Consider the following 23,003-nt stretch of genomic DNA (forward strand, 5'->3'; position numbering starts at 1 on the left):
AGGCTGCCACATAGTTGATTGTACCTTTTTATCTAGTTCATGTCGTCTACCACATCTCAGGCTTGTTGAAGCAATTGTCCTCAAACCTTGCCGTGGTTTACTTGGCTGTGCATGCCGCGTGGACTGTGCACTAGCCGACCTACTCCTGCTGTTTCAGAAAGTCGTTGTTAAGGAACCCGAGTTTAAGCACCAACTTTTGGTGTACGCTTAGTTTTGATCAGCACATATTATCATCTACTCCTCGTCTCTGACCTTGTGAATTTCAGCAACAGCTTCTCACGTACACTCTGCATTGTGCTCATTCACTTCTCCGATCAACGTAGCTCTCACTCACTGATCCGTTGGTTTCAGTTTAAAGCAATATTTGCAGTGTTCACTTCAGATCTTGGTAGAATTATTATCACGCTTAAACAATCTACAACATAAGTATATATTTTGGCTATTTGCGATGATACAGTATTTTTAAATATTTCTTTGAGAAATACATTCATATTGAATGTATGTCTTGAAGTATGTACTTTTGTGGCAAACATTTTTGACTTGGTTTTCTATAAAGTTTTATTTTAAAATTACCTTTAGTGATTCAATTTAAAATTTCAAAGTAGATTGTATAATTTTTTACTTCTAAATTACATTAATTAGTTGGCTTTTTTTTACTAATGAATTATTTAGATAAAAAATGACTGCATATAAAAAATCAATTAAACAGAACACTAAACCTAATGATTATATTGATCAAAATTGTCAAAATTCTTACTTGAATTCATAAAATTTAGAAAAAAAGATAAAATAATTACTTTATTATAATCACTTTATTTCAAGAAAATTAATCGCACCAACTTTTTGCAATTTTGGATGATTATATGTTTTGTTTTATATTTTTAAAACCAGTAGAAAAATTCATTTTCTACCCAAATTTAGTTTTAATTCCTTAAAATTGATTGAATGTATTTTCTAAAATTAATATCGTAGAGAATTAAAAAGAGAGCCAATTATGAAACTAAAAAACATAATTTAATCCCTAAAAGTCCTAAATTAAGCATTAAAGTCAAACATTAAAATTTCCATACTTGAACTGGAATAAATTGCTTAAAGTGAACAAGTAAAAAATTCTAACACATTTAAAACTTTATTTTATCTCTATCATTATTCATTCTACTGTTGTAATTTTCATACATGACATAATACTTTTAGTATTAATTTAAATTTTTTTTTCTATCCCAAATCCAATATGAGTTATTCATTTCGTTTACACAAAATATATACATTCACTAATAAGAAAACAACACAGTTACAGTCTTATTTGTGATCCAAATGTGGAGAAAGTAATCCACTGTGTATATGTCACTGACCATGTACGCACGTGAACCACGGAATTAACTGAAAGCAATTTTCTATAAATGTCAACTGACTTCCTCTCCCTCATACATAGTGCCAGTTTGAATTTGGTGAGGGACCGTAGGTCGTGGATCGTAGCGTATATTCACGAATGCGATAGCAGTTGACGAGGAATACATATATACATTTGTACGATACTTGATAAATACGGGTAGTACAGCGTCGGCGCCAACATTCAAATGTTGGGTTCAAGTTTTTGAACGTTTTTGAGCCCCTGCTTTACGATTCCTCGCTGTTCCGCTCACTTGTTCCGAACATCGCGACTTCCTCCTCCTCCTGCCTCTGTCGATGTCTTCGTCGCATCATCTACCTTCTACCCTCGCGTAGTGAACTGCAGGTTAGCAACCTTTGCGTTTTGTCTCGCCGTGTCTGGGCACGAAGCGGAGGATTTTACCGTTATTGGGACGTAAGAAAAGAAGGGGAGGTAGCTCGGAACGGGGGAGGGGCAAAGAGAGAGAGCGAAACGGAAGGAGAGGTGCAGCAGTGTTGATGATTTCTTAGTTCGTTGCGCCTGTCGCAAGTGTCGCAAGTGTGTGGTAGCTCTTTTGAGTAGCGGAGTTTGCATACTGATGACAGTTTGCTAAGAGACGATTGATTAGCGTGAGTGGGGGGCGTGTGGGTGTGAAAGGTGAAGGATTAGTTTCTGAAGAGATTAATTTATGGTTGGTTAAGTAATCTCCTCGATTACAAACAGATTTTTCCCTTCATTATATTTATTAGTTCGTAGCTTCAGGGCAACCAGAAATCTCTGGTTCGTACAGGGGGAGCTGTTACGGGTGGACAGGATAGTGAACACCATTGGGTTGGAACTGGTATTGAGGAGCAACAAGGATGCCCGGTGCAGAGAAGGGGTAGTTAATCTACATTTGATTATGCATTTTCCAAGAAAGAAATAGTTGCAAGACAGGTGCGTTGTAGGGTATTCATCCCTCTTTAAACAGTACATTTCCATGTTATGGAACTACATTTTCGATTGTATTTCCTCGTCGACGCGATCGTGCTATCTGGTTGACTTACCTCTGTGTTAACAGAGAAGATGGAGAAGATTTTTGTGAGCATCAGAGTGCGTCCACTAAGCAAAGCGGAAGCCGCTAAAGGCAGCCCGTGGAAGCTTGGTCCGAATTCCATTGCTCTTTGCAATAATTCCGGAGCACCAATATCTGGCCAGGCCTACAAATTTGGTATACGTCCACTCTTTCTACGAACGATGTTAACCCCTTCAGCAAGATCACTAAAATTTTATTGCTTAAAAGAAATATAACTGCAGTTCATTAGGATGATATATACCGAAATGGTTTTACTTTCTCCCAAGTTTGGCTTCGCGATGATGCACCCTAGATGTAGATTTTTGTGACATGCATTCCAGTTACTCTCAGAAGACTATTGTTTCAATACATACGCATTGTGCTATAAACTGATATCAAGGTTTTTCACATCATGTCGAAGCCCATTGTCTCAGTGGCAAAAAAGTAGGTTGTGTTAATTTATTGTGTTTCTTATTATTTTCATTATTGACGTGGAATGTAAGGTGCTGATTGCACGAGTTGTTCGCATTATCCAATATTGCAGACAAAGTGTTTGGCTCGGAGACCTCAACTTTGGAAATCTATGAAACTCACACTAAAGACATCATTGCATCAGCTGTGAGAGGGTTCAATGGTATGCTTGATTAATCCTTGACTGCGTTCCGAATTTTATATTGTAATCACTTCGATATTGCTTTTCCAGCAGAAATGCCCAAAAGAGAAGGCTCCCGAAGAAGTGTTTGTGAGTGGTGTGTATGTTGGTCAGTTCGGGTATGTAGTTGGTGGTCCTATTCCAATTTTAGGGAGTAGTCAAATATGTGTGCTTTGAGTCATTGATGAAGCTTACAGCACTCTCTACACATAATATTCATTCTTCAATAATTCTATATTTCCTATTTCGGCTTTCTGCTTTGTTTTGTTTAAGTTTTTAATTTTTTGATTTTCTATATTGTTCAAGGTAATTCTAGGACTTCTAAACTTTTCTTCTTGTCATTCATACCTCACTCAATCTTCTGTACGCCCTGCTGCATTAGCACCATCTGCATCACTCATTTCTCGCTTTCGATCATGTCAAACAGGCACAGTTTTTGCCTATGGGCAAACCAGTAGTGGGAAGACCTATACAATGCGGGGAAACTCTTCTGAGCCTGGCATTATACCCCTGGCTGTTCAGGAGATTTTTAAAAACATTCAAGAGGTATCTCCGACATTCCTGTATTATGAAGACCATATTGTTTTGTATGTGGAAAAGTTTAAATCGACATTTCTAATCGATTGAATTTTGCCTTCACAGGCTGAAGATCGTGAGTTTCTTCTGCGTGTTTCCTACATGGAAATTTACAATGAAGAGATCAATGACCTGTTAGCTCCTGAAAATCGGAAACTACAAGTTCATGAGAACATTGAGGTTTGTTTAGATTATCTTTCGACATTTGAGTTGTGTATGCTGGTATCTACAGTGTACTTCACTATGTTGTCGTCGTCGTCGTCGTCGTCGTTGGTGTGTTTGTTTGTTTGTTTTTTCTTTTTTCTGTATGAAGTTGAAGTGTTAAAAGTATCTGCTCTTCGAACCCGTAACCCGAACTCAAACACAGATCTCAAGAATTCCATTACGTTAAATTTTAGTAGGGATTTCTCCTAAACACGTATGAATAATGACATTTTTGTGCCTGGCCGGTTTCTTCAATGATGTGTTCAACAAAATAGTGAATGCCGTGTAATTCTTGCATGCAGCGAGGGATATTTGTTGCGGGTCTGAGAGAGGAGATTGTGGTCAGCCCAGAGCAAGTTCTTGATCTGATGACAGCTGGAGAGAGTATGGACCTTTTCTCAGTCTCTTTCAGAATCGTATATTGTATTGTTGTTTGTGAAGTCTTGCCTTCCAATATGAATTCCTCTTTTGTAATCATAAATTATTTCTTTAGCATCGAGCCTATTATCAAACATATTCTGGAATTTATTGCAGATTATCGACATGTTGGGGAGACCAACATGAATGCCTACAGCAGCAGGTCTCATTCAATATTCCGCATGGTAAGTTCTTGTGCGCTCTTTCTAACTGTGCCAAGTTTAGTACCACCTCGTCTTGACTTCGAAGTTATCATAGGGAGGCTCAGATTCAAGTTTTGAATTGTCTGTCGTCTTGATAGTAATGTGCTGACAGAAATAGTGGCTATAAATTAACGTAAGTCACTAAGACTCACAATGAGTGGTTATTTAGCTTTAATAGGTTCTAACATCAAAGGATTGATGCAGGTGATTGAGAGTAGAGATAGGAGCCATGATGATCCCGCTGATCCTGGCACAGTGCAATCTTGTGATGCCGTCAGAGTGTCCGTTCTGGTAAGTTCGTCTGCATGATTCTGGTACACCCTTAACTTTGTTCTATCCACAGGGAATCGTTGTGCATTATCCTCGAAGAGCTTCAGTTAGCTATTTTCTCGTCAGTATGTAATATCTTCTCAGGTTGCCTTACTTCCTGTTTTTTTTATTACAGTCTCAGAGTGTGCACTGAATGTTAAACTAAAAATTTCACGAGAGAAGTACTCAAAGAGTTTTACTATTGCTCATTCTGTATACGTCAATGGACTGATATTTGTTTGCTATGTAGAATTTGGTTGACCTTGCTGGGTCTGAGCGTGTTGCCAAGACAGGAGCCGAGGGGGCTCGATTAAAGGAGGGTACTCACATCAATAAAAGTTTGATGACGCTGGGGACTGTCATCAACAAACTCAGTGAAGGGGTTGAGAAACAAGGGTCAGAATAAACACCCTGAGCTGTAGATTGTGACAGTCGTTCTTTGCGAATAACTAAATCAGTGCTTTGACTACAGAAATCACGTTAAGGGCTTGCTTGAAATTGTACCATTGGAAGCACAAACAACGAAAGTACATTGGATGTCGTGAGGTATCCTATGATGACTAATCCATTCGTCTCTGATAATGAGCATTTGATTTGTAGGGGTCACGTGCCATATCGAGACAGCAAGCTAACGAGGATTTTGCAGCCAGCCTTGGGAGGAAATGCTAAGACTGCTGTAATTTGTAACATAACTCCAGCTCAGGTTCCATACTCTTACTCCTTACATTCCAGTAAGGATACCTCTGCTTATTATGTTGTGTTTACTTTTGGGGTCCAGTCTCTAGTTGTGCTTACAATTTCGTAGTCGATGTGGGAACTCTTCCCTTCCTCCAAATAACACACGCAATTTTTGAACAGATTCATGTCGACGAGACAAAAGGAACATTGTTCTTTGCTAGCAGAGCCAATCGTGTCACTAACTGTGCCCAAGTGAATGAGGTGCGTCGTATTCTCTGTAGTTGGGGTCACTTTCTTGTACATGGTTGGATGCATCTTCGCGCCTACCATTTCTTAAGCGGCTTTACACCACTATATTCGTCATGGTTGATTCACTTGTTTATGTTATATTTCAGATTATGACTGATGCTGCATTGCTGAAGCGTCAAAAGAAGGAAATTGAGGAACTTCGCAGCAAGTTACGAGTAAGACAACGGAATCCTCCATATGTAGCAATAGAAAGAGATTTGCGTATAGCAGGTCATATTGGATGTCAATTACAATTTTTACAATGATTTCACTCAAATACGTATGCTCGTATGCTTTGGTATCGATTTCTATCACTGTACAGCGTTCTTCATTTGAGGTCGACTCCCAATTTAAAATAAACTCTTGATCTATTCTTTTTCTATAAGTGCGCTAATGATTCTTTCCGTTGCAGGAAAACCATTCCGAGCATTGGGATGCTGAGATCCTCAACTTACGAAACGCTCTTCTGAAGGTATTACTCGTTTCTGGAGGACTTACTGATTAACGCAGGCGATAGTGTTTCTTAGTAATTTCTAATGTTCTGAATTGGTGTAGACGGAGCTAGATCGAGAGCGCATGGCGCTAGAGCTGCAAGAAGAGAAGAAGGCACAAATAGAGCGTGAGCGGCGCTTGAAAGAGCAAGAACAGAAGATTGAGAGTTTGAGTACTATGGTGATCAACTCTGCCGTTGACGATCGAGATATTGACAGACGTAATAAAAAGGTTATTGTCACTGGAGATTGACGCATGTTTGCCTCGTTAAGTGCTGCAAAGTTATTAGCACTGTTTTATCAGAGGAATTATCATACAAGAAGTGTGCCCTAGTTTGAACCCCATTGCTCATGGGTGCTGACACTATTACATTATGTGTGACAACTGCAGAATAACCGACGTGAAACCTGGTGTCCCCGAATTCCTTCTATTGAAACTAGTGGAGAGGTCATAACCACACCATCTGATGTCCGTCTCTTTGATGAATTTGATGAAGTTGCCACTCTTTGCGAGCGCGAGAGAGGACTAGTTAGAGAAGTCATTCCATGAAACCTGACATCCGATAGATTCTTCACCTGCAGGTGCAAGAAATCAAGCGACCTTTTGCGAAAGAGTCTCCATTCGAGAAATCAACTCTTTCAACCAGAAGAGACAGACTTCCGCCTATGCCACCACCATTTCAGAGCCTTCTGGAAGATGAAGACAAGGTGTCACCCTTTATGGAGTTGGATGAGAATATCTTTGTCGACCGATTTCAAAGCATCCAATCAGCTAGCTGTAATCTAGAGTCTATCTTCCAGGAGCCCCCTCCTGTTTTTTTTTGCGAAAGGAAAAGACGGTCATCACAAACGTCGATGGAGGATGACGTGAGTATTTCTCGGCCGCAGTAACTCGAAGGCCAATACACTTTTTTCTGTCACTCTTTGCTTCTCCGTTTTGGTTTGTGCATCCGGCTTGGATGTCTTAACGACTTGGAAAGTTGTTAATGCAAGCTCCCGGTCTTTTATTTGATCTTATCCAGTAGAATATAGGGGAATTAGGATCTCTTGAGATGGGTACTTAATGTGAGTACTTTCTTGTTGCTATGACTTAGCTAAGGCAGCAGCTTGGGGACTTGCAAGCGCAATATGAGAACCTCCAACTTGAGCATGAAATGAAAGTAAGTTCATTTTTCTTTGAGAATTCTTGGAGAATGTTTACATTTGACTCTTGATTGACGCCGAATTATTGGTATTGCAGTTTGTCAGCGACCATCTGTTTGTATATTGCTCATATTGGATGGTATAGTGGAACAAGACTGATATTTCTTAACACAATGGAATCACTTGCAGATGCGGGAAAAAGTGTTGGAGATGGAGGATCTCAAGAAGGAGATGGCATTCATGCATTCTGCTGCTAACAAAGCTCGCAAATTGGATAACGCGTCTCATGAAGCAGAGGATAGGAGAGGAAGAAGCTTGGATGGTAGTGATTCTTTTGCTACTGTCAGCCATCTAAGGGCTCAGGTACAAGTTAATCTTAAAATTGTCTGTCCAGGCATGTCTCTTAAACTACTTTGGAAACGCACTTCTGGATTTAGAATTAGCTAACTTTTTATACAGCTCGAACATTATAAGAAATGAAGTCAAGCTGCTATGTAAGCTCTTACGTGCACATTTTTGCGTGTGGACTTCACATATTAGAGCTGATTGGTCCGAGAACTCGCTAAACAGATACAGGTTCTTGAGATGGAGAAAATATACATGCAAAGAGAACTTGATAGTGTCAAAGAGCAGTCTATTGCCCAAGCAGATTCTTCATCTTCGACTATACATAAGGTTCTTATTCAAAACTTTACGGGTGAATGATTCTTACGTGTTTCTCGCTGCATATATGGTGTCTATGATTGTGTGGTTAAGGTGCCTCTATTATTGTTGGACAATTCTAGAGATTAGATCTTTAAATTCAAGGGTTTTCTGTGCGAATCAGTCATTTGCGCAAATGGAGAGATTTTTCTTCTGTTTGACATAGACTTCTTAGAGGCGATGGCTTTCTGAAGTTTGAGAGGGTTCATCCTTCTGAACTCCGTTCTCACCCATGGATGTCTCTTGCATTGAGACACCAGTTGGAGCAAGAGCTAGAGGAAGCAAAAAGCAATGCAGCCAATACTACGAAAGAGTTAAATCTCGCCCTTCACCAAATTGACCACTTACAGAATGATCAACAAACTAACATTGAACAGCAAGCAGCGTTGGTTGCTTTCTTCAACGAACTGACTGTTGAGGTTGAAACCACAAAGAGCAGTTCTCAAGCTTTGTATACGGCTGCTGCCGACACTAAAACCGCGTTCAACGCCATCATTAAGGATCTTCAGGTAATGCATATCAGTTGATGACACAATCTATTTCTCTCAATATATATATATATATATATATATATATATATATTTTAATGTTTTACAATATCTAGAACGAAATTTTATGCTGCGTCTTGGTTCATAAATTCTTGATAGTCAATGTTTAATAGCTGCTTTGAGATTTGATGCGCATGTTCTTGCTGTTTATCTTCATAACAATGCGTACTTTTTATTTGAGCATACCTCTGAAAGCTTATTGTGGATGCGTAAATCCCTTCTTAAAATTCAGAAGTGAGCGAAGATACTGAGTTAATTAGTCTTCACTTAGATTTCGGAAGGAGCATTGAACTGACTCGTATGGGAATTTTGTTTGTTTGTTTTTTTTTTTTGTTTTTTTTTTTGTTTTTGTTTTGTTTTTAGCTTGTTTTGTTTTGTGTGTATTTATTTTTGGTTTTTTTTTCGCAGGAATCTGTAATCGACATGAAGTCTTTAAGATCTGCTGCCGAAATCCAACAATGCGGCAGTGTGCAGAGTAAACTTGAGGTCATAATGAAGGAGCACGAGTCCTTATTCAGCTCCCTTCAAATCGTCCAGAAGGAGAGAGATGCTTTTTCTGAGCTTTCTAAGTCAGCCCAGGCTGACTTGAAATCACTTGAAGCTGAAATCTCGGGGAAAAGTAATGCACTGCAGGCAACTGAATCGAATCTGCTCGCTGCAAACCAAAAAATCGTTGATGCTGGGAATGAGATCGCCGAGCTGCAGTCAGTAGTAGTACAACATGAAAGACAACAGCAAGCTCTTGAACAAAAAATCAGGGACTTAGAAAGTGAATCAATGGGTGCGATCTCCAAGGAGCAAAAGGAAAAACTTGAAGAACGGATTGCGGAGCTCGAGCAAGAACTAGCACTCGTCTCTCAAGAGAGGGCCAACCTTATTTCTAAAGGAGAAGCTATGCATGCAACTATTCAGGTAGAAAGTGGCCCAAACATTCAACTCGGTTGTGCTTTTGGGTTTCACTACTGTTTCGCTAGGACATTGTATTAATTTCTGAGGATTTTTATCAAGTCTTTGTGTACTTCTGTCCCATAAACCAGCTGAAACCTGTATGCATGTGAGGAATCATGCTAAAACATTTTTAGTTTATACTTATTCAGTATGCACCAATCATAGTGATTTGTCAAACACGTAGATGTTTAGTTGCAACGTCTAGGACGTTATTGAGGTATACAGGAGTGCTACGAGTCTGCGAATAATGGCTCAGATGTCTAGATCATGCTCTTCGGCTATGTTGAACAACCTTCCGTGGTGTCTGTTTGATCAGGTGTTAGAAGGCGAGAGAGATGCTCTTATTGAAACATCCAAACAAGCACAAGCGGACATGGATCGTCTGCATGGCAAAAGGAGGCAAGAACTTAAAGAGGCTCAAAACCAATTAGATACTGCATTATCTGAGACTCATCTGGTGAAGGAGCAGTTAATTTTATTGCGGTCACTTCTAACTGAGAAGACTGAAGAGCAACAAGCAGTTCAGTTGAAGCTGGAGAATTTACAATGCGAAGCTACATCCACCAGTAAATCACTTGAGGAGAGTGTTCAAGCTCTTCATACCCAACTCACTCAAAAGAGAATAGAGTTTGAGTCATCTCGACGAGAGTATGAAGAGCTGGCTGTTAGATACGAGGCCCTAAACAAAGAGAAGTCCGAATTAATAGAAGCCTGCAGTAGGTCTGAAGAAGAATGCAATTGTCTGCGCACTGAGTTTGAAAGACAAGGCCTAGCACTTGCTGAGGCAGAGAAGAGACTTGAATCTGGGCGAGCATTACACGCTAAGGATGAAAAGCAATTGATTGAATTACATCAGGCGCGCTTAAACCAGAACATTGAAGTTGAAGCTCTTAATCTCAAAATTGCAAATCTTACAGCAGAGAAGGTGCGATAGAAGCCATTTGCTTCTCTAAGTTATTTCTTACTTCAGATTCTTCAAATCTGTGCGTGCGTACATTTGCATTCAAACCCTCCTTTCAATCTCCAAAGTGTTATTTGATTTTTATGTGCTAAGAATGTGGAGATCCTTGTGTGACAGTGTGCAATGGAGACGTGCTTAGCTGGACAAGGCTCTGAATCTATCAATTCTGTTTTGGTGGAGAAAAGTGTACAGCTCTCAGCTGCTGAGTGTGCTCTAAAAACAAACATGGCTGAACTCGCTGAGGTCAAGCGCGAGCGTGAACTCGTACAGGTGAAACGCAGAGAGCCTATGAACTTACCTTAATACCACTGCATTTTGTAGACATATCCAGGAGATTCTTGTGCCGACGAAAGCTAAACATAGCCACCGTAATGTGATGCAGGAGTTTAAGGTCACTCTTGAAACGGAGCTTGCTGAATCGAGATCTTACTCAATGGCACTAGAGGAAACCCTATCAGAAGCTGTAAATGCTCTGGAAGTAACTAACCAGGAGAAGTTAAATTTGAAGGCGGAGCTTGAGAAAGCACTGAAGGAATCAACTTTGAAAAGCGCTAAATTGGCTGATATTGAAAGCGAATGCGCAGCATTGGTTTGTACTTACGAACCTCAGCTCTTTATTCAACGAATTCCTGCTGGTGTATTTGGTCTTAATCATTGTAGTAGTAGAGGGTCTATCGCATCAACGTTATATGTATACCTTATCTGTGGTTGAGTTGTCTGTAATGTCGTTGTTTCTCATTAATGAGTAAACATTTTGCTGTTTTCGTTGATTGAAATGCTTCAATGTTCTGAGAATGATTCCGGAGCTTGGTGAAAGGGTGCTCAAAGGATGGTGAGTTCTGTGCACAGGTTGAAAGTATGGGAAATATAAAATTGGAAATGGAGAATGCAAAAATCGCGTGGGAACAAGAAGTTCAGAATCAGAAAGACAGCATCAAACTGGCTGATGTTGAGCAAGCTGGACTTGTTGAGGAACGTAATTCGCTTAGGTCAGCACTTTCAGACTTGGAGGAACAATATTTTCAAGCTCAAACTGAACTGAAAAAGGTCGATATCGAGGTGCAGAGTCAGCGTCAGGAGATAGAGGCTGGTGTGAGAGCTCTTGAAGCGGCCGAAATTGAGAGAGTGAGAGCTGCGGAGAAAGTCGCTGATCTTCAAGACACAGTTTCTCGAACGAATGATGAGAAAAAAATATTGCAAACCAAAATCGAGGAGTTGGTTGTGAATACTTCTTTTTTGGAAAATACACTTGAGAAGAAATTTCGAGAATTTGAATTGGCTAAAGAGCTGGAGGGCACGCTGACTTTTTCCTTAAAGGGTGCTCAGCAGCAACTTGCATGTATGGAAATGCTTTTGCAAGAGAAGTCTGAAAAAACACAGGTTCTCAGTAAGGACCTCTTGAACCTTGAAGCAGAATATTCCAGCTTAAGAGAAGATCTAAACAGCAAGGTAGTTGACCTCCACAGGGTCGAGGGGGAACGTGATGGATTACTGAGGGTGATCCAAGAGCTTAATGAAGAGAGCAAGCAACTCAAGCATCTGCGTAGTGATGAAGAATCCCAATTGGAAGAAGCCAAATTGAAGATTAGCGCAGCCAACAGCTCTATTCTTGGGCTTCAAGATTTATTAGTGAAGAAGACTGCAGAACTAGAGCAAGTGCAGCAAGAGAAAGATGATTTAGTTCACCAAATGACTAAAGAACAGACCCGAACTGAAGAGCTTGAAGCTCTACTGTCGCAGAAGTCGTCAGCTCTAGAGCTGGCGGAGCAAGAGAAAAATGAGCTGATTGAAAGAATGATCGTCGCTCAACATTCACATAGAGATGAACTTGAAAGGAAAATTCAAGATCTTCAAGCAGTTGTATCGAACCTTGAAGCAGTGAATTTGAAGCTTGAGGAGAATCTGAAGCAAGTTGGATGCCACTTGAACGAATGCGTCGAGGATAAGGAGCGGTTGGGAAAGGAAAAAGAGGCTCTATTAAGTTCCACTATCCAGTTACAAGACATGATATCGTGTCTTAAGCAAGAAGGTGAGCTGCATCAGGTTGAGTTAAAGCAGATGGAGGATAGATTAGCAGCTGCGAACTCTGAGCTTGATGGTGCGGGTCAGCAATTGAATGAAGTACATACTTTATTGGCGGAGAATCAGAAGGAACGTCTTTTATTGCAGCAAAGTCTTGAGGAGCTGGAGAATTTCAAGGCTCGTAACCCTTTCGCCTCTCCCATGATTGAGATCCTGTAATTTGGCCCCTGGTTTGTTAATTTTCGATATTTCCGCTGCAATTGTTAACCTCTTCGATGTCCAGAGAATAAGAGAGATATTCTGGTCACAGGGCAGATGATTTTCTAAAGTTAATCATACTTAAAGTGTCTATTCATGTCTAACCAATATTTCAACATCTGCACAGGCTGGCTTGCAGAAAAGCCTGAGTGCCAAAGATACTGAGTTGGCGTCAAAAGCCGAAGCTTTATCAGAGATCAAAACGAAGTTTGAGGTACGATCATTTTCTTGACCTTCCAAGTCTTGTGAATGATGCTAAGCAGCAGTTCAAAGAAATCACAGTGTTTACTTAACTGATCCGTAAGAACTACTCAATTTGGAGGGAATTATTTTTGCCCCTCTATTTGCAAGCATGTACTTCCCATCTCGTTGTATTTCTTTTTAATGGCCTTTTGGATTCCAAGTGTGAATCTCACAAGCTTTCTTACTCCCAGGTATTGCAGCAGCTCCACAATACAGAATCATGTCAGTTGAAATCAGATATTTTGGGACTGCGCAAGGAGCTGAAGGCTGCCAAGTCTGCCCCCGCTTCTCTGGAGAAGGAGCGAGATGGTTTGCGAAAGGACTTGGAGAAGGTTAAGACCAAGTTAGGAGATATTGAGGCAAAGCTCAAAACAACCTTGATTGAGAAAAGCAAAGTTGAGGTATGTGGCTTACTATCTTTTGGATGTGCTATGTGATGTTGAATGTATACTTTCATGCTACGAACTTTATGCAACTAAGTTGATGAATTAGTAACCCCATGATATCAGCATTGTGTACTATGTTCACTATTCTTCACAAACTCTAATTCATGGCCTACATTCATGAGCATGCAGACTGAAAAACTGAATGTCGAAAGGGAGGTGAAGCAGCTCCGGCAGAGTACTGCGTTGCTCAATAAGCGTGAATCGATAGTGGATAAGCGTCGAGAGTCTGTTGCTTGTGGACTTAACAAGACGAAGCTTCAGCTATCGTCTACTGAGCATGCACTGCAAATGAAAACAAATGAGCTCGAGAAGACGGCTTTCGACCTTCAGCTTCTCCAGGTTAGCATACTCTTCCGCTGTAGTAATGCCATTTTACTCTGCTAATACGACGCTGTTAAACTTAGAATATTAGAGTAGTGAAGAGTAGCATCCACTTGCTGCATGGATGAATCCGTAATCTGAATGGAATTTATGTTACTAGTCTGGCATAAGTGTCATTTTATACTCCATTGCTCTATGGTTTCATATCAAATGATAACGTCTTTAACTTGATTCTTGCATCACGACGTAGGATGTAGTTGTAATCGCTCGCATTCTCTTTGCGGTCTTTCACAGTGTTAATTCTGTTTGAGCTGAGCATGAGAGTGTGTGGAAGCTGTGTTAAGACATGGACCAACGTTTAATGTTTTGATGACAGGATAACTACTCCAAACTTGAGGCTGACATGGCTGAAATTGAGAGTTCTTCTATTAAATTGAAGGAAAAGCTTGTTGAGGCTGAAAATGTTATCTCTGTATTGAGAGATGGAAAAGAAACGGCTACTGCCACTATTACAAAGATGGCCCAAGATCTAAGTGATGAATTAGAGGCAAAAAGGGCTGCAGTTGCTCAGCACGACGCTCTTCAAAATGAGCACACCATTCTGGTTTGCTTCCAATTTATGCTTTTTATCGTTTATTAAACTTCAAATTGTGGTTTGGCGGATTATAATACCTGATGTAGTGCATGGCTAATGATGAAGTAGACATTGATCTATTTCTTTTATACCAATTTTTATCTGTTGTCCTCGTTTCCGCCGTAGTAGAGATTTTCATTTCGCAATGGCCCAGACGTGTTCCTGTGTCATGACATGCCTCGGATGCTGCAGATCCAGAAGGTCAAAACGCTACAAGTCGCATGTGAGGAGACTGAAGCAAAATTGAATTCCATCTCCTTAGAAAGAGATGACTTGGCTCGAGTAAGTACTGGTTTCATGAATTAGGGAACTGTTGAGTAATCTGTTTGTTTTGTGAGAGTATGAATGGGAATAGCAAAGAGAATCGGTGATTATGGCAGGATTGTCTTCGAGATACATAATTAAGTTTTATTCATTTTTTATTTAGTTTGTATTGTATGTATGTCAGCGAATATGAATATTGTCAAGATATGTACCATAGCGTAATCAAAATACGATGTAGGATTGCAAAGCATTTCTGAGCTGCTGTTTTGGGTGTGGTATGCAGCAACTCACTGATGCACACTTCGAATTTGAAGAAGAGAAGGCAGCGTGGTCTTCAAAAGCGGATGCTAATAATACGAAAGTCCAAGATCTTCAACAGGACATTCTAAATCTGACAGAGCAGCTTCAAGAGGTGCATTGATATTAGGAAGTTGCTATGCTTGCTGAATTAGTTGTCCTGCTGTATGTAAAATGCGCTGAGTACAGTAGAAGCATATGTACAAACAATGTGGAAAAACTTTAGTTTATCTCTTTAGCATGAAGTTTAATAATTATACTAGATGAATAGCCCATTTATAGTTGAATCGCCTCAGTGGGCGAATTATTCCATTATACTGATCTTGACATTCTCTTTGTTATAAGAGTCGGGTGTATTATTCGGCCGTACAGAGTTAATTTTGTCCATTACAGGATAGTTAGAGGATGTTTGTGTAAACTTTCATGCAGAAGATGGGCTCAAATTTTTATTTCTTTCTGTTTAAAACCAGGTTCAAAAAGCACAAGAAGAGCTCGTCATCGCAAGGAACAGTCTTCAAAAACAGGTATATTCCTTCGAATAAAGAATGCCAACGCTCTCTTCTTCACTTATTTAATCTATTTTCATTCCCATTGCAGCAGATCGCCGCAATACTGCATGTTCAGTGTATTACCTGAGGGTTTTTAGGTTCCATTGTTTGACACGAAACCTGCCATCTCTTGTACAGCTCGATGAAGTGGAACAAACAGCAAGCGCTACACATGCTGCTCTTCAGGATCAAGTCTACAACCTGAAGCACTGTCTTGAATCTAGCGAGCATGAAAGCCAACAACTAAGGCAGCAGGTACGTCTCTTCTGTTAGTGCGAAAGTAATTTGGTCTTTTCGATCAATCTTGTGACGTGATGCACGGTCTGAAGACGTGTTACTTTCTTTCCTGTAGCTTCTGTGTTTTTATGTCTCTTTTAATTTTTATTGCACGGTTATTGTGAAGACAATTCTGGTCCTTTAAAATTTGATCATCCTCTCGCTACTTCAAAATGTTTCTGCAGGTAGAGCTCCTTAACTCTACCGTTGAAGAGCAAGTGGAACTAAAAGGAAAGCTGGAGAAAGAGCAGGAAGAAGTGAAAGAGGAACTGCAGAAGCTTGAAGTGCTTTTAGCTGCAGCTGAATCCACTATTGAGAAAGAAAGGCAATCTATAGTGGAACTTGTAGAGAAAACAGAAAATTTGAACAGGATGGTGCAAGAAGCAGAACAAAATTGTGCAAGCCTTAACGAAAGAAACTCCGAACTCGAGGCAGCATACATGAAGGAGTCTGATGAAAGGGTTCAAGTGATGGAGGAGAGGCGTTCTCTGTTAGAGACTGTCCAATCTCAAGCAGAGAGATGCATAGCTCTTGAAGGACAGATTTCTCGACTTGAATCCAGTCTCGTAGTAGGAAGAGAGGATAATTCTAGGCTTCTCCAGGAGATTGAAGATTTAAAACAGGAGCTTCGTAACAACATGGAAGTAGCTGCTCAGGTACTACATGTGTTCATGCTAGAGGCTAAGAGCAAAGTCCAATTTTCAGCCGTCGTAAATATCTTATACATCACTTTCCCGACAAAAATCTAGATTCAGTTTTGTTTAAACCAAGCATTTGGTGCATACTCCTGCCACATATTTATTAGAGGTTGCCGTTAATTCGTACGCTGACAGATTATGTCTTTGATTTCTTTTTCCATTTTGACAGGATTGTGAATCTAAACATCATGCTCTTGATCTAGAAGCATCCTGGAACAATGATCGAGAAGTAGCCAAAAAACAGGTACGAGTTGATTTGTCCTCGACTGTTGCTGGTGATATCAGATCGACTTGCTTTAGCAAATTATATTGCATAATTGAGCAGATGTGACTACGTTCTGTCGAAGTATTGATGTAGAAATTGTTGACCATATATACTGTCTGGTCCTTAAGCTGACTAATTGTACAGGTGGAGAAACTTCAGACTCAGTTGAATTTGTCACACGCCGAAATTGAATCCCTGCAGACTGAAGTCGATGATTTAAGTATGAAAGTTAAGAGCTTATACTTGGAGGTGGATGACATGCAATCAGCCTTAGACCAATCCAGAACTGAGAAGTCTACGTTAAAGCAACAGCTTGCAGACTTAACTACCAGGTAAATTGTCAAATATTATCCTAAGTATTGTAATTGTCAACAAGTTTATTCACCAGCTGGAACTTGTTGGTTGCTTGATTATCATTAATTCTCGGTAGCGAAGTTTTAGTGGAACTCCGAACCCACACAATTCAGAGCGCCAACCTGATGTAGTATGATCCTCTAATGATCTCCGTTTTTGACTGGAATTATGTTGTAGCTCTTTTGTTATCGCTGTATTACCGGTATTTACTTCAGAATATCGCCACCTGGAAGCTATTCGAAATGTAGATTTCCTCTGTTGTGATTTTTGACTATGTCAAGTACAGCTCTTGAAGTTTATGAATTTATTAATGACATATCAATCTAAAACATTGAGCTGGTCTATTCTACCTGGATGCGCTCTGTATAATCTTCAGTTGCTATGTTCAAATCCCGATTCCAGTACTGTCTTTGATCCTTGTGAGTATGATTCTTAATGTTATAGAGACTTCTTTCAAGGTGGTAATGAAAGTTTTGGAGCTATTTTCTTGCAGACTCGGCAGCCTTGAGGACAAAAATGAGCAACTGCAGAAAAATGAGCTCCATCTACTACAAGTAAAACTCCTTGACTGGTTTATCAAACTTGTTTATCAAACTTGCTTATCGTGTGATATTGCAGTACTGTTAGCTTGGGAATTTCATTGAGTCATGTAAGTGTTGTCATGTAAGATCGTGATTTGCAACGTAAATTCAAAAGAAAAAGATAATAAACGTGTAAAGTTAAAGAGCACCAGTTTGTCGTAAAATTCGTAAGTTCTAGGTAATTCTTTCAGGTGTCCCTCAGATCAGTGCTTATTAAGCTTGTTGTGGAAGTATTTCATTATGGTAAGCTTTGGTTGTAGTATACAGTGGTGACTTAGCTGCGTGGTTGCAGTTGAATAAAGCATATTTAACGTCGAAAACGAAGCTTCAATTTGCGTTGGACGCTACGATCAGTCGATGTGAGCACTTCCAATCACTTTGTGAAAAAATGGAAGAAGCAATTACGGAATTGGACGAGCATAAAACTGCAACAAGAAGAGAAAATGATGGACTCCAAGCGAAGATTCAGAGCCTCAGGTGAGCTTGATCTACGTAGGCACGTTCTTATTGTACAACAGCTATGATGTGACGAAGCATAGCCTAGATAGGCAGTGACCTAAATGTCGACATATGTTGAGAGGACTTGAGCATGACACAGTATGGTCCTATCAATTCTTAGTATGTTCTATTTACCAATCTGTGTCTTTTGGATCCTTTTAATCACGGAAATTGCATGATTATATTGAAACAGATCGCGTTGTCAGAGATATGAGGAAGAGCTCAGAGTTGCTAAGAGTAAGAGATCTTCTCCCGAGGAAGAGCAGGAGAGAGCTAACCAGCTTGCTGAGATCATGCAACAGAATAGTGAACTGCAGCTACGATTGCACAACGTAGAAGGAAGTGCTAAGGTATACGTCATACATGCAAAGCAAATTGTCACCAGCACTGGCTTAATAATACGTTGTGTCTAAGATGTGAAATAGAACAGTTCATATGAGCAGCCTGAACTGACTATCTTCATGTACAGGCACGACGAAAGGAGATAACACAATTGAATGAAATCGTTAAAAAGAAAGAACAATCATCGATAAAACTAGAGGTAAACCTCTGGCTTTGGTTATATGTTGGAATTGCTGTGGTCAAGAATTTCATCAATAGCACTGCCAAATAATTAGTAGGTTAATCGTGTAAATGAACATCGACATGGCCATTGCATCATGTGAGCATTTTCGCTCGAGGCCTTTTGATATTCCCAGTCTTCAGTAGATGATGCTGTGGAGTAAAAAATCTTCACTTTGGATGATTGCAGGCTGCACTTGAAAAGGCACAAGGTCAGGTGTTAAAGCTGGAGAGAGATTTGTACCTAAAGCTAGAACCTCAAACTGCAAGGAAGGTTGAAGAAACCACGATATCAACTGGTGAGTTTACCACTCCAGTGGCTTCTAGACAGGGCGAAGATGATGGGAATCACACGGACGATACTACCACTCTTTACAGCAATACCCTGGCCTCCAGAAGCAAGGTGGAGCAGTTGAAGTTACAGGTAATTATTCAACAAAGTTAAGATGGTGATTATCTTCCAATAAATAATAGGAATCTTTTATTCTTCCGGGAGTTAAAGATTTGTATTGCCATCATATACAGCCATAATAACATGTGTATGATTGCTTACTAAAGTAACAATTATTGAAAGCTGTGTAGACTTAACAGGAGTTCCTATGTGCATGATTTAGCCAAAGTCTCGAAATGATTTTCATAGAGCAAAGAAATTACTGCAATGAATTACTTTTAGTAAGAGCTTTTCTAAGGGAAGGCTTTTATTTTTGGACCATGGCACACCAGACCTGCCAATTTCTTGAAGTAAGACAGAATGTTATCAGTCGACTTGTGACACATCTTCACTACAATAAAAAATGATGGTGAAAGGATTCCGCTGTTTTCTCTATTTTCTTGTACCTATTTGTTGAAAAGAGATGTTGGTGCAGAGCCAAAGCTTGCTGCGGATGTATAAGCAACCGTGGCGCATACAAGGTCCTCCAGGTGGCAGTATGGATGAGACGAACGATCATCCTCCGCCTTCAACAACTCTTCAATCACACCACGAAAACTTGACAGCTCCGGTATGATTTAATTCTGGCTACATTTTTCCTCCTGAACGCCAATTATTAGTCTTTTTTCACATGTTTGCTGGATACCAGAGCACTACAGTTGGCGGTGAGCAGAACTTACGTTGTACAGATGTACACTGCGGTGTTGTATGGTCTATAAGCCTTAGAATCTTTGGGTTAACCAACTGTGGATGTTCTGCCAATTTTTTGGTACTTTCAAAGCGTCTCACAAGCAATGACTCTACTCCTTGTACCTTATTTTGATACTAGATTCCAACGTGGAAGAGAGTTAAGACTGGTGCTGCTTCGTCGGCTACTGATTTCTCTCAACCTTCAAACAGTGTTTTTAATGAGGAGAAGGGCAAAGTATCATCATTCACCACTAGAAGTGTCCCTCGCGCGGCACTTGTGCCTGTGACCCAAAACAAGTTACAAGCACTTCAGCTTAAGAGAAGGCTACAAGAATCAGGGTCACAAGATAAGCCACTAGTATTGGGTATCGAAGATGCTGAAACCAAGCCCTCTCTATCAAACTTACACAAGTCTCGTAACTTTAGGCTCAATCAGAGGTTTGAGAAAGAGAATTTGTAGATCCATGTTCACATAAACTGTAAATTACTTCATTCTTACTTTCATGGGTATACGTTGTACAGTTGTAGTCACCATCAAATCGATTAGCATTCCTTCGTTTTGTTACGGCCTTCTTATCAGTCTCCTAGGGCCTGCTGTAAACCCTATTATTACATAACTGTTACTTGTGATCTTTTGAATTAGTCCGTTATCTCATTTAGAGAATCGTAATTAAAGTCTGTTTTAAGCCTGGGTATGTGCTTGTATGTCTTCCTAGTCCCATGCACTCGAACGATTCCCCCAGGAAAGCCTATTATATGACCTCCTTGGATTGGTTAAGTACAACGAAGCCAATAGCATTTCTAACCAGTACTGGAGTTGTACATTCGTTGCTATTTTCTTGTACCTATTTGTTTAAAAGATTTTTGGGATAAATGTGTAATTTACGTTTCTTTGTTAGTTTTTGCTTTTTTGTTTTTGTTTTTGTTTTTTTTAATGTAATTTAATTGATTTAATTTTTTGAATTTGTAAAACAAACATATATATATTTTTAGAAAAAGAAATGGATTTAGAAAAATATTCAATTGGAAAGTTCAATTAAGTAAACAGATAATATATATACATATATATATATATATATATATATATATGATTGCTTAATAATTTGTTGTTATTATTGTTCAAAAAATCAAGTATTTTTTTTGAAAAATTAAATAAAATAAATATTTTTTTATTGTTGAATTTAATAATTAAAACTAATATGTCCATATTTTAAAGAATTGATGATTGGAATAATCATTAATTGTTTGATTTTACTACAATTGTGGATATTATCAAGAACATATAAAGAAGATTATAGAACCTTCTAAGAAACTTTTATATTATAATAGATCTTTTTAAAATATTATAAGAACTTAGTAGAAGCATGTAATAGAGAATTTAGAAGCTAAGCTATGCCAAGTGGCATTTTTGATTATAGAACCTTCTTGAATAGTTTAGAAATCAAGCCATATAGTATAGCTTAGACTACTAGTCTTTTTAGGAAGCTTCTTAAGCAGCTTCACAAGACTTGGTAAATAAGTTATTATTAGTTTATATAAGAAGATATGAGAAGCTATGACTCCAAGCTTTTGGTCTTGCAAGTAATACAAATATAAAAAAGAATGACACCCACTTTAGTCTTGTCAAACCAACAATTTGACAGGACTATTATTGTTTTATTTATAATATTGATTGTATTGAAAAATAAGTGGATTATTATTATAGACATATATATTTATCTTGATAAAAAATGCTAGATAGAAAGTAAATATAAGTAGATTTGATATTATTTATGGTCAAGCTTCTTAGAAGCTTTATAGATACATATTTGACTTTATACATGTTTATAGTTGATTGATAGGTTAGAAACTTGGCCAACAAGTTAGTCATGTATTGCATGTGTGGATAGCTTGTAGTATAAGTTAATGATGTGGTATACATATAAAAAACTTGCCTTGCAAGTTAAGACATATGTCTTACAAATTGAATACATGTTGTAGGTTCTATAGGACATTCCTATGTAACTCCTAATTGATAGTAAATATTTAGGCAAGAATGAGGCCTTCTTCACTCTTGTCAAGGCCTTTCTTATCTTTAGTCTTGTTTCAGGACTTTCTAATCTTATTGTCTTTGAAAATATCCATTTTAATTCAATATATTACTATCTTTGAGTGATTTTTTTAATCTTTTTGAGTAATATAAGAATGTATTGAGATTTTCTTTCTTTGAGATTCATGTCCTTAATAATTTGACAAGAGCGTCAATTCCATATTCTTATCTTGTTTTTAGAAGTGAGTGGACTATTCCACTTTTATTGTTGTATTTTGAAGGTTGTAGACTACTTACCTTCAATCTAACATTTTAGTTTCCTAACAATGACTTTTTCTATAAAGAGAATAGACTATCTTTTTTTATAGAATTTTTATTCGATATTAAAAGTTATAGATTACCTTCTTTTAATTTGACTTATAGATTTGTTTGAATTGTTTGTAGAAGCAAAAATCATGGATGCTACTCTTAGCAAGAATAGATTTACAGCCATTACAAATCTTCATGAGCTTCTCAACAGTCTTAAGATAGAAATCTTAGATATTTCTAAGGTAAATTATAAAGGTAGTATTTCAACACTTATAGAAGAGATCAATAATAACATTCAAAATATATACAAAGAAATTATGCAATTAAAAGAAATAAATAGATCAACTTCACAACTAAATCTTAGAAGTCTTGCTATTATAAGTATCAAAGTGACAAAGATAAGTTTTCTAGAAAAGTTCAATAGAATAAGATTGAAGTTTTGAAGATTTCTATAAGAAGTAAAGCTCTACCTAATGTTGTATCTTTCTCAATACTTTGATGGATTTATTCAAGTTGGATTCATACCTGTACTTTTTTCTAAGAGTGCTTTTTCTTAGTTTGCATCTTTGATAAAAAAAAGATTGATGATTATTCTATGATTTAAATTCATTCTTGAAAGTCTTCATGGTCCCATTTGGAAAAAATGATTAAGAAAGGATAACAAAGATCAAACTTATATCTTTACAACAAAGATTACATTTATCTACCATATATAGTGATTCAAAAAACTTTATCA

At 38.5% G+C, this 23,003-nt stretch overlaps 1 protein-coding gene across 3 annotated transcripts; it reads left to right on the top strand.

Moving 5' to 3' along the window:
- Positions 1-1,599: 1,599 nt before the first annotated feature.
- LOC112283789 (uncharacterized) lies at positions 1,600-20,571 on the top strand. 3 transcript variants are annotated; one of them, XM_024522934.3, is made up of 43 exons: positions 1,600-2,305; positions 2,430-2,579; positions 2,968-3,057; positions 3,503-3,621; positions 3,718-3,831; positions 4,158-4,239; positions 4,390-4,457; positions 4,680-4,766; positions 5,035-5,180; positions 5,385-5,487; positions 5,643-5,723; positions 5,858-5,926; positions 6,163-6,222; positions 6,306-6,473; positions 6,633-6,689; positions 6,824-7,108; positions 7,336-7,401; positions 7,574-7,747; positions 7,955-8,059; positions 8,347-8,595; positions 9,043-9,546; positions 9,899-10,507; positions 10,661-10,813; positions 10,926-11,132; positions 11,393-12,742; positions 12,951-13,037; positions 13,258-13,467; positions 13,642-13,851; positions 14,210-14,437; positions 14,660-14,749; positions 15,015-15,143; positions 15,499-15,552; positions 15,715-15,831; positions 16,038-16,508; positions 16,720-16,794; positions 17,017-17,147; positions 17,663-17,723; positions 18,043-18,227; positions 18,442-18,598; positions 18,718-18,789; positions 19,000-19,233; positions 19,676-19,810; positions 20,069-20,571. In XM_024522934.3, exons 2-43 carry the CDS (start codon positions 2,435-2,437, stop codon positions 20,387-20,389), a joined length of 8,058 nt encoding a protein of 2,685 aa, XP_024378702.1. In that variant the 5' UTR covers positions 1,600-2,305; positions 2,430-2,434; the 3' UTR covers positions 20,390-20,571. The 3 variants fall into 3 exon arrangements, with proteins under 3 accessions (XP_024378702.1, XP_024378700.1, XP_090107540.1); XM_024522932.3 differs by having other exon boundaries at positions 1,601-2,305; positions 16,960-17,147; XM_090251414.1 differs by having other exon boundaries at positions 1,601-2,305; positions 2,435-2,579; positions 16,960-17,147.
- Positions 20,572-23,003: the final 2,432 nt, after the last annotated feature.

Source organism: Physcomitrium patens, chromosome 6 (assembly GCF_059467195.1).
Source record: "Physcomitrium patens ecotype Gransden chromosome 6, ASM5946719v1, whole genome shotgun sequence".
Taxonomy (NCBI): domain Eukaryota; kingdom Viridiplantae; phylum Streptophyta; class Bryopsida; order Funariales; family Funariaceae; genus Physcomitrium; species Physcomitrium patens.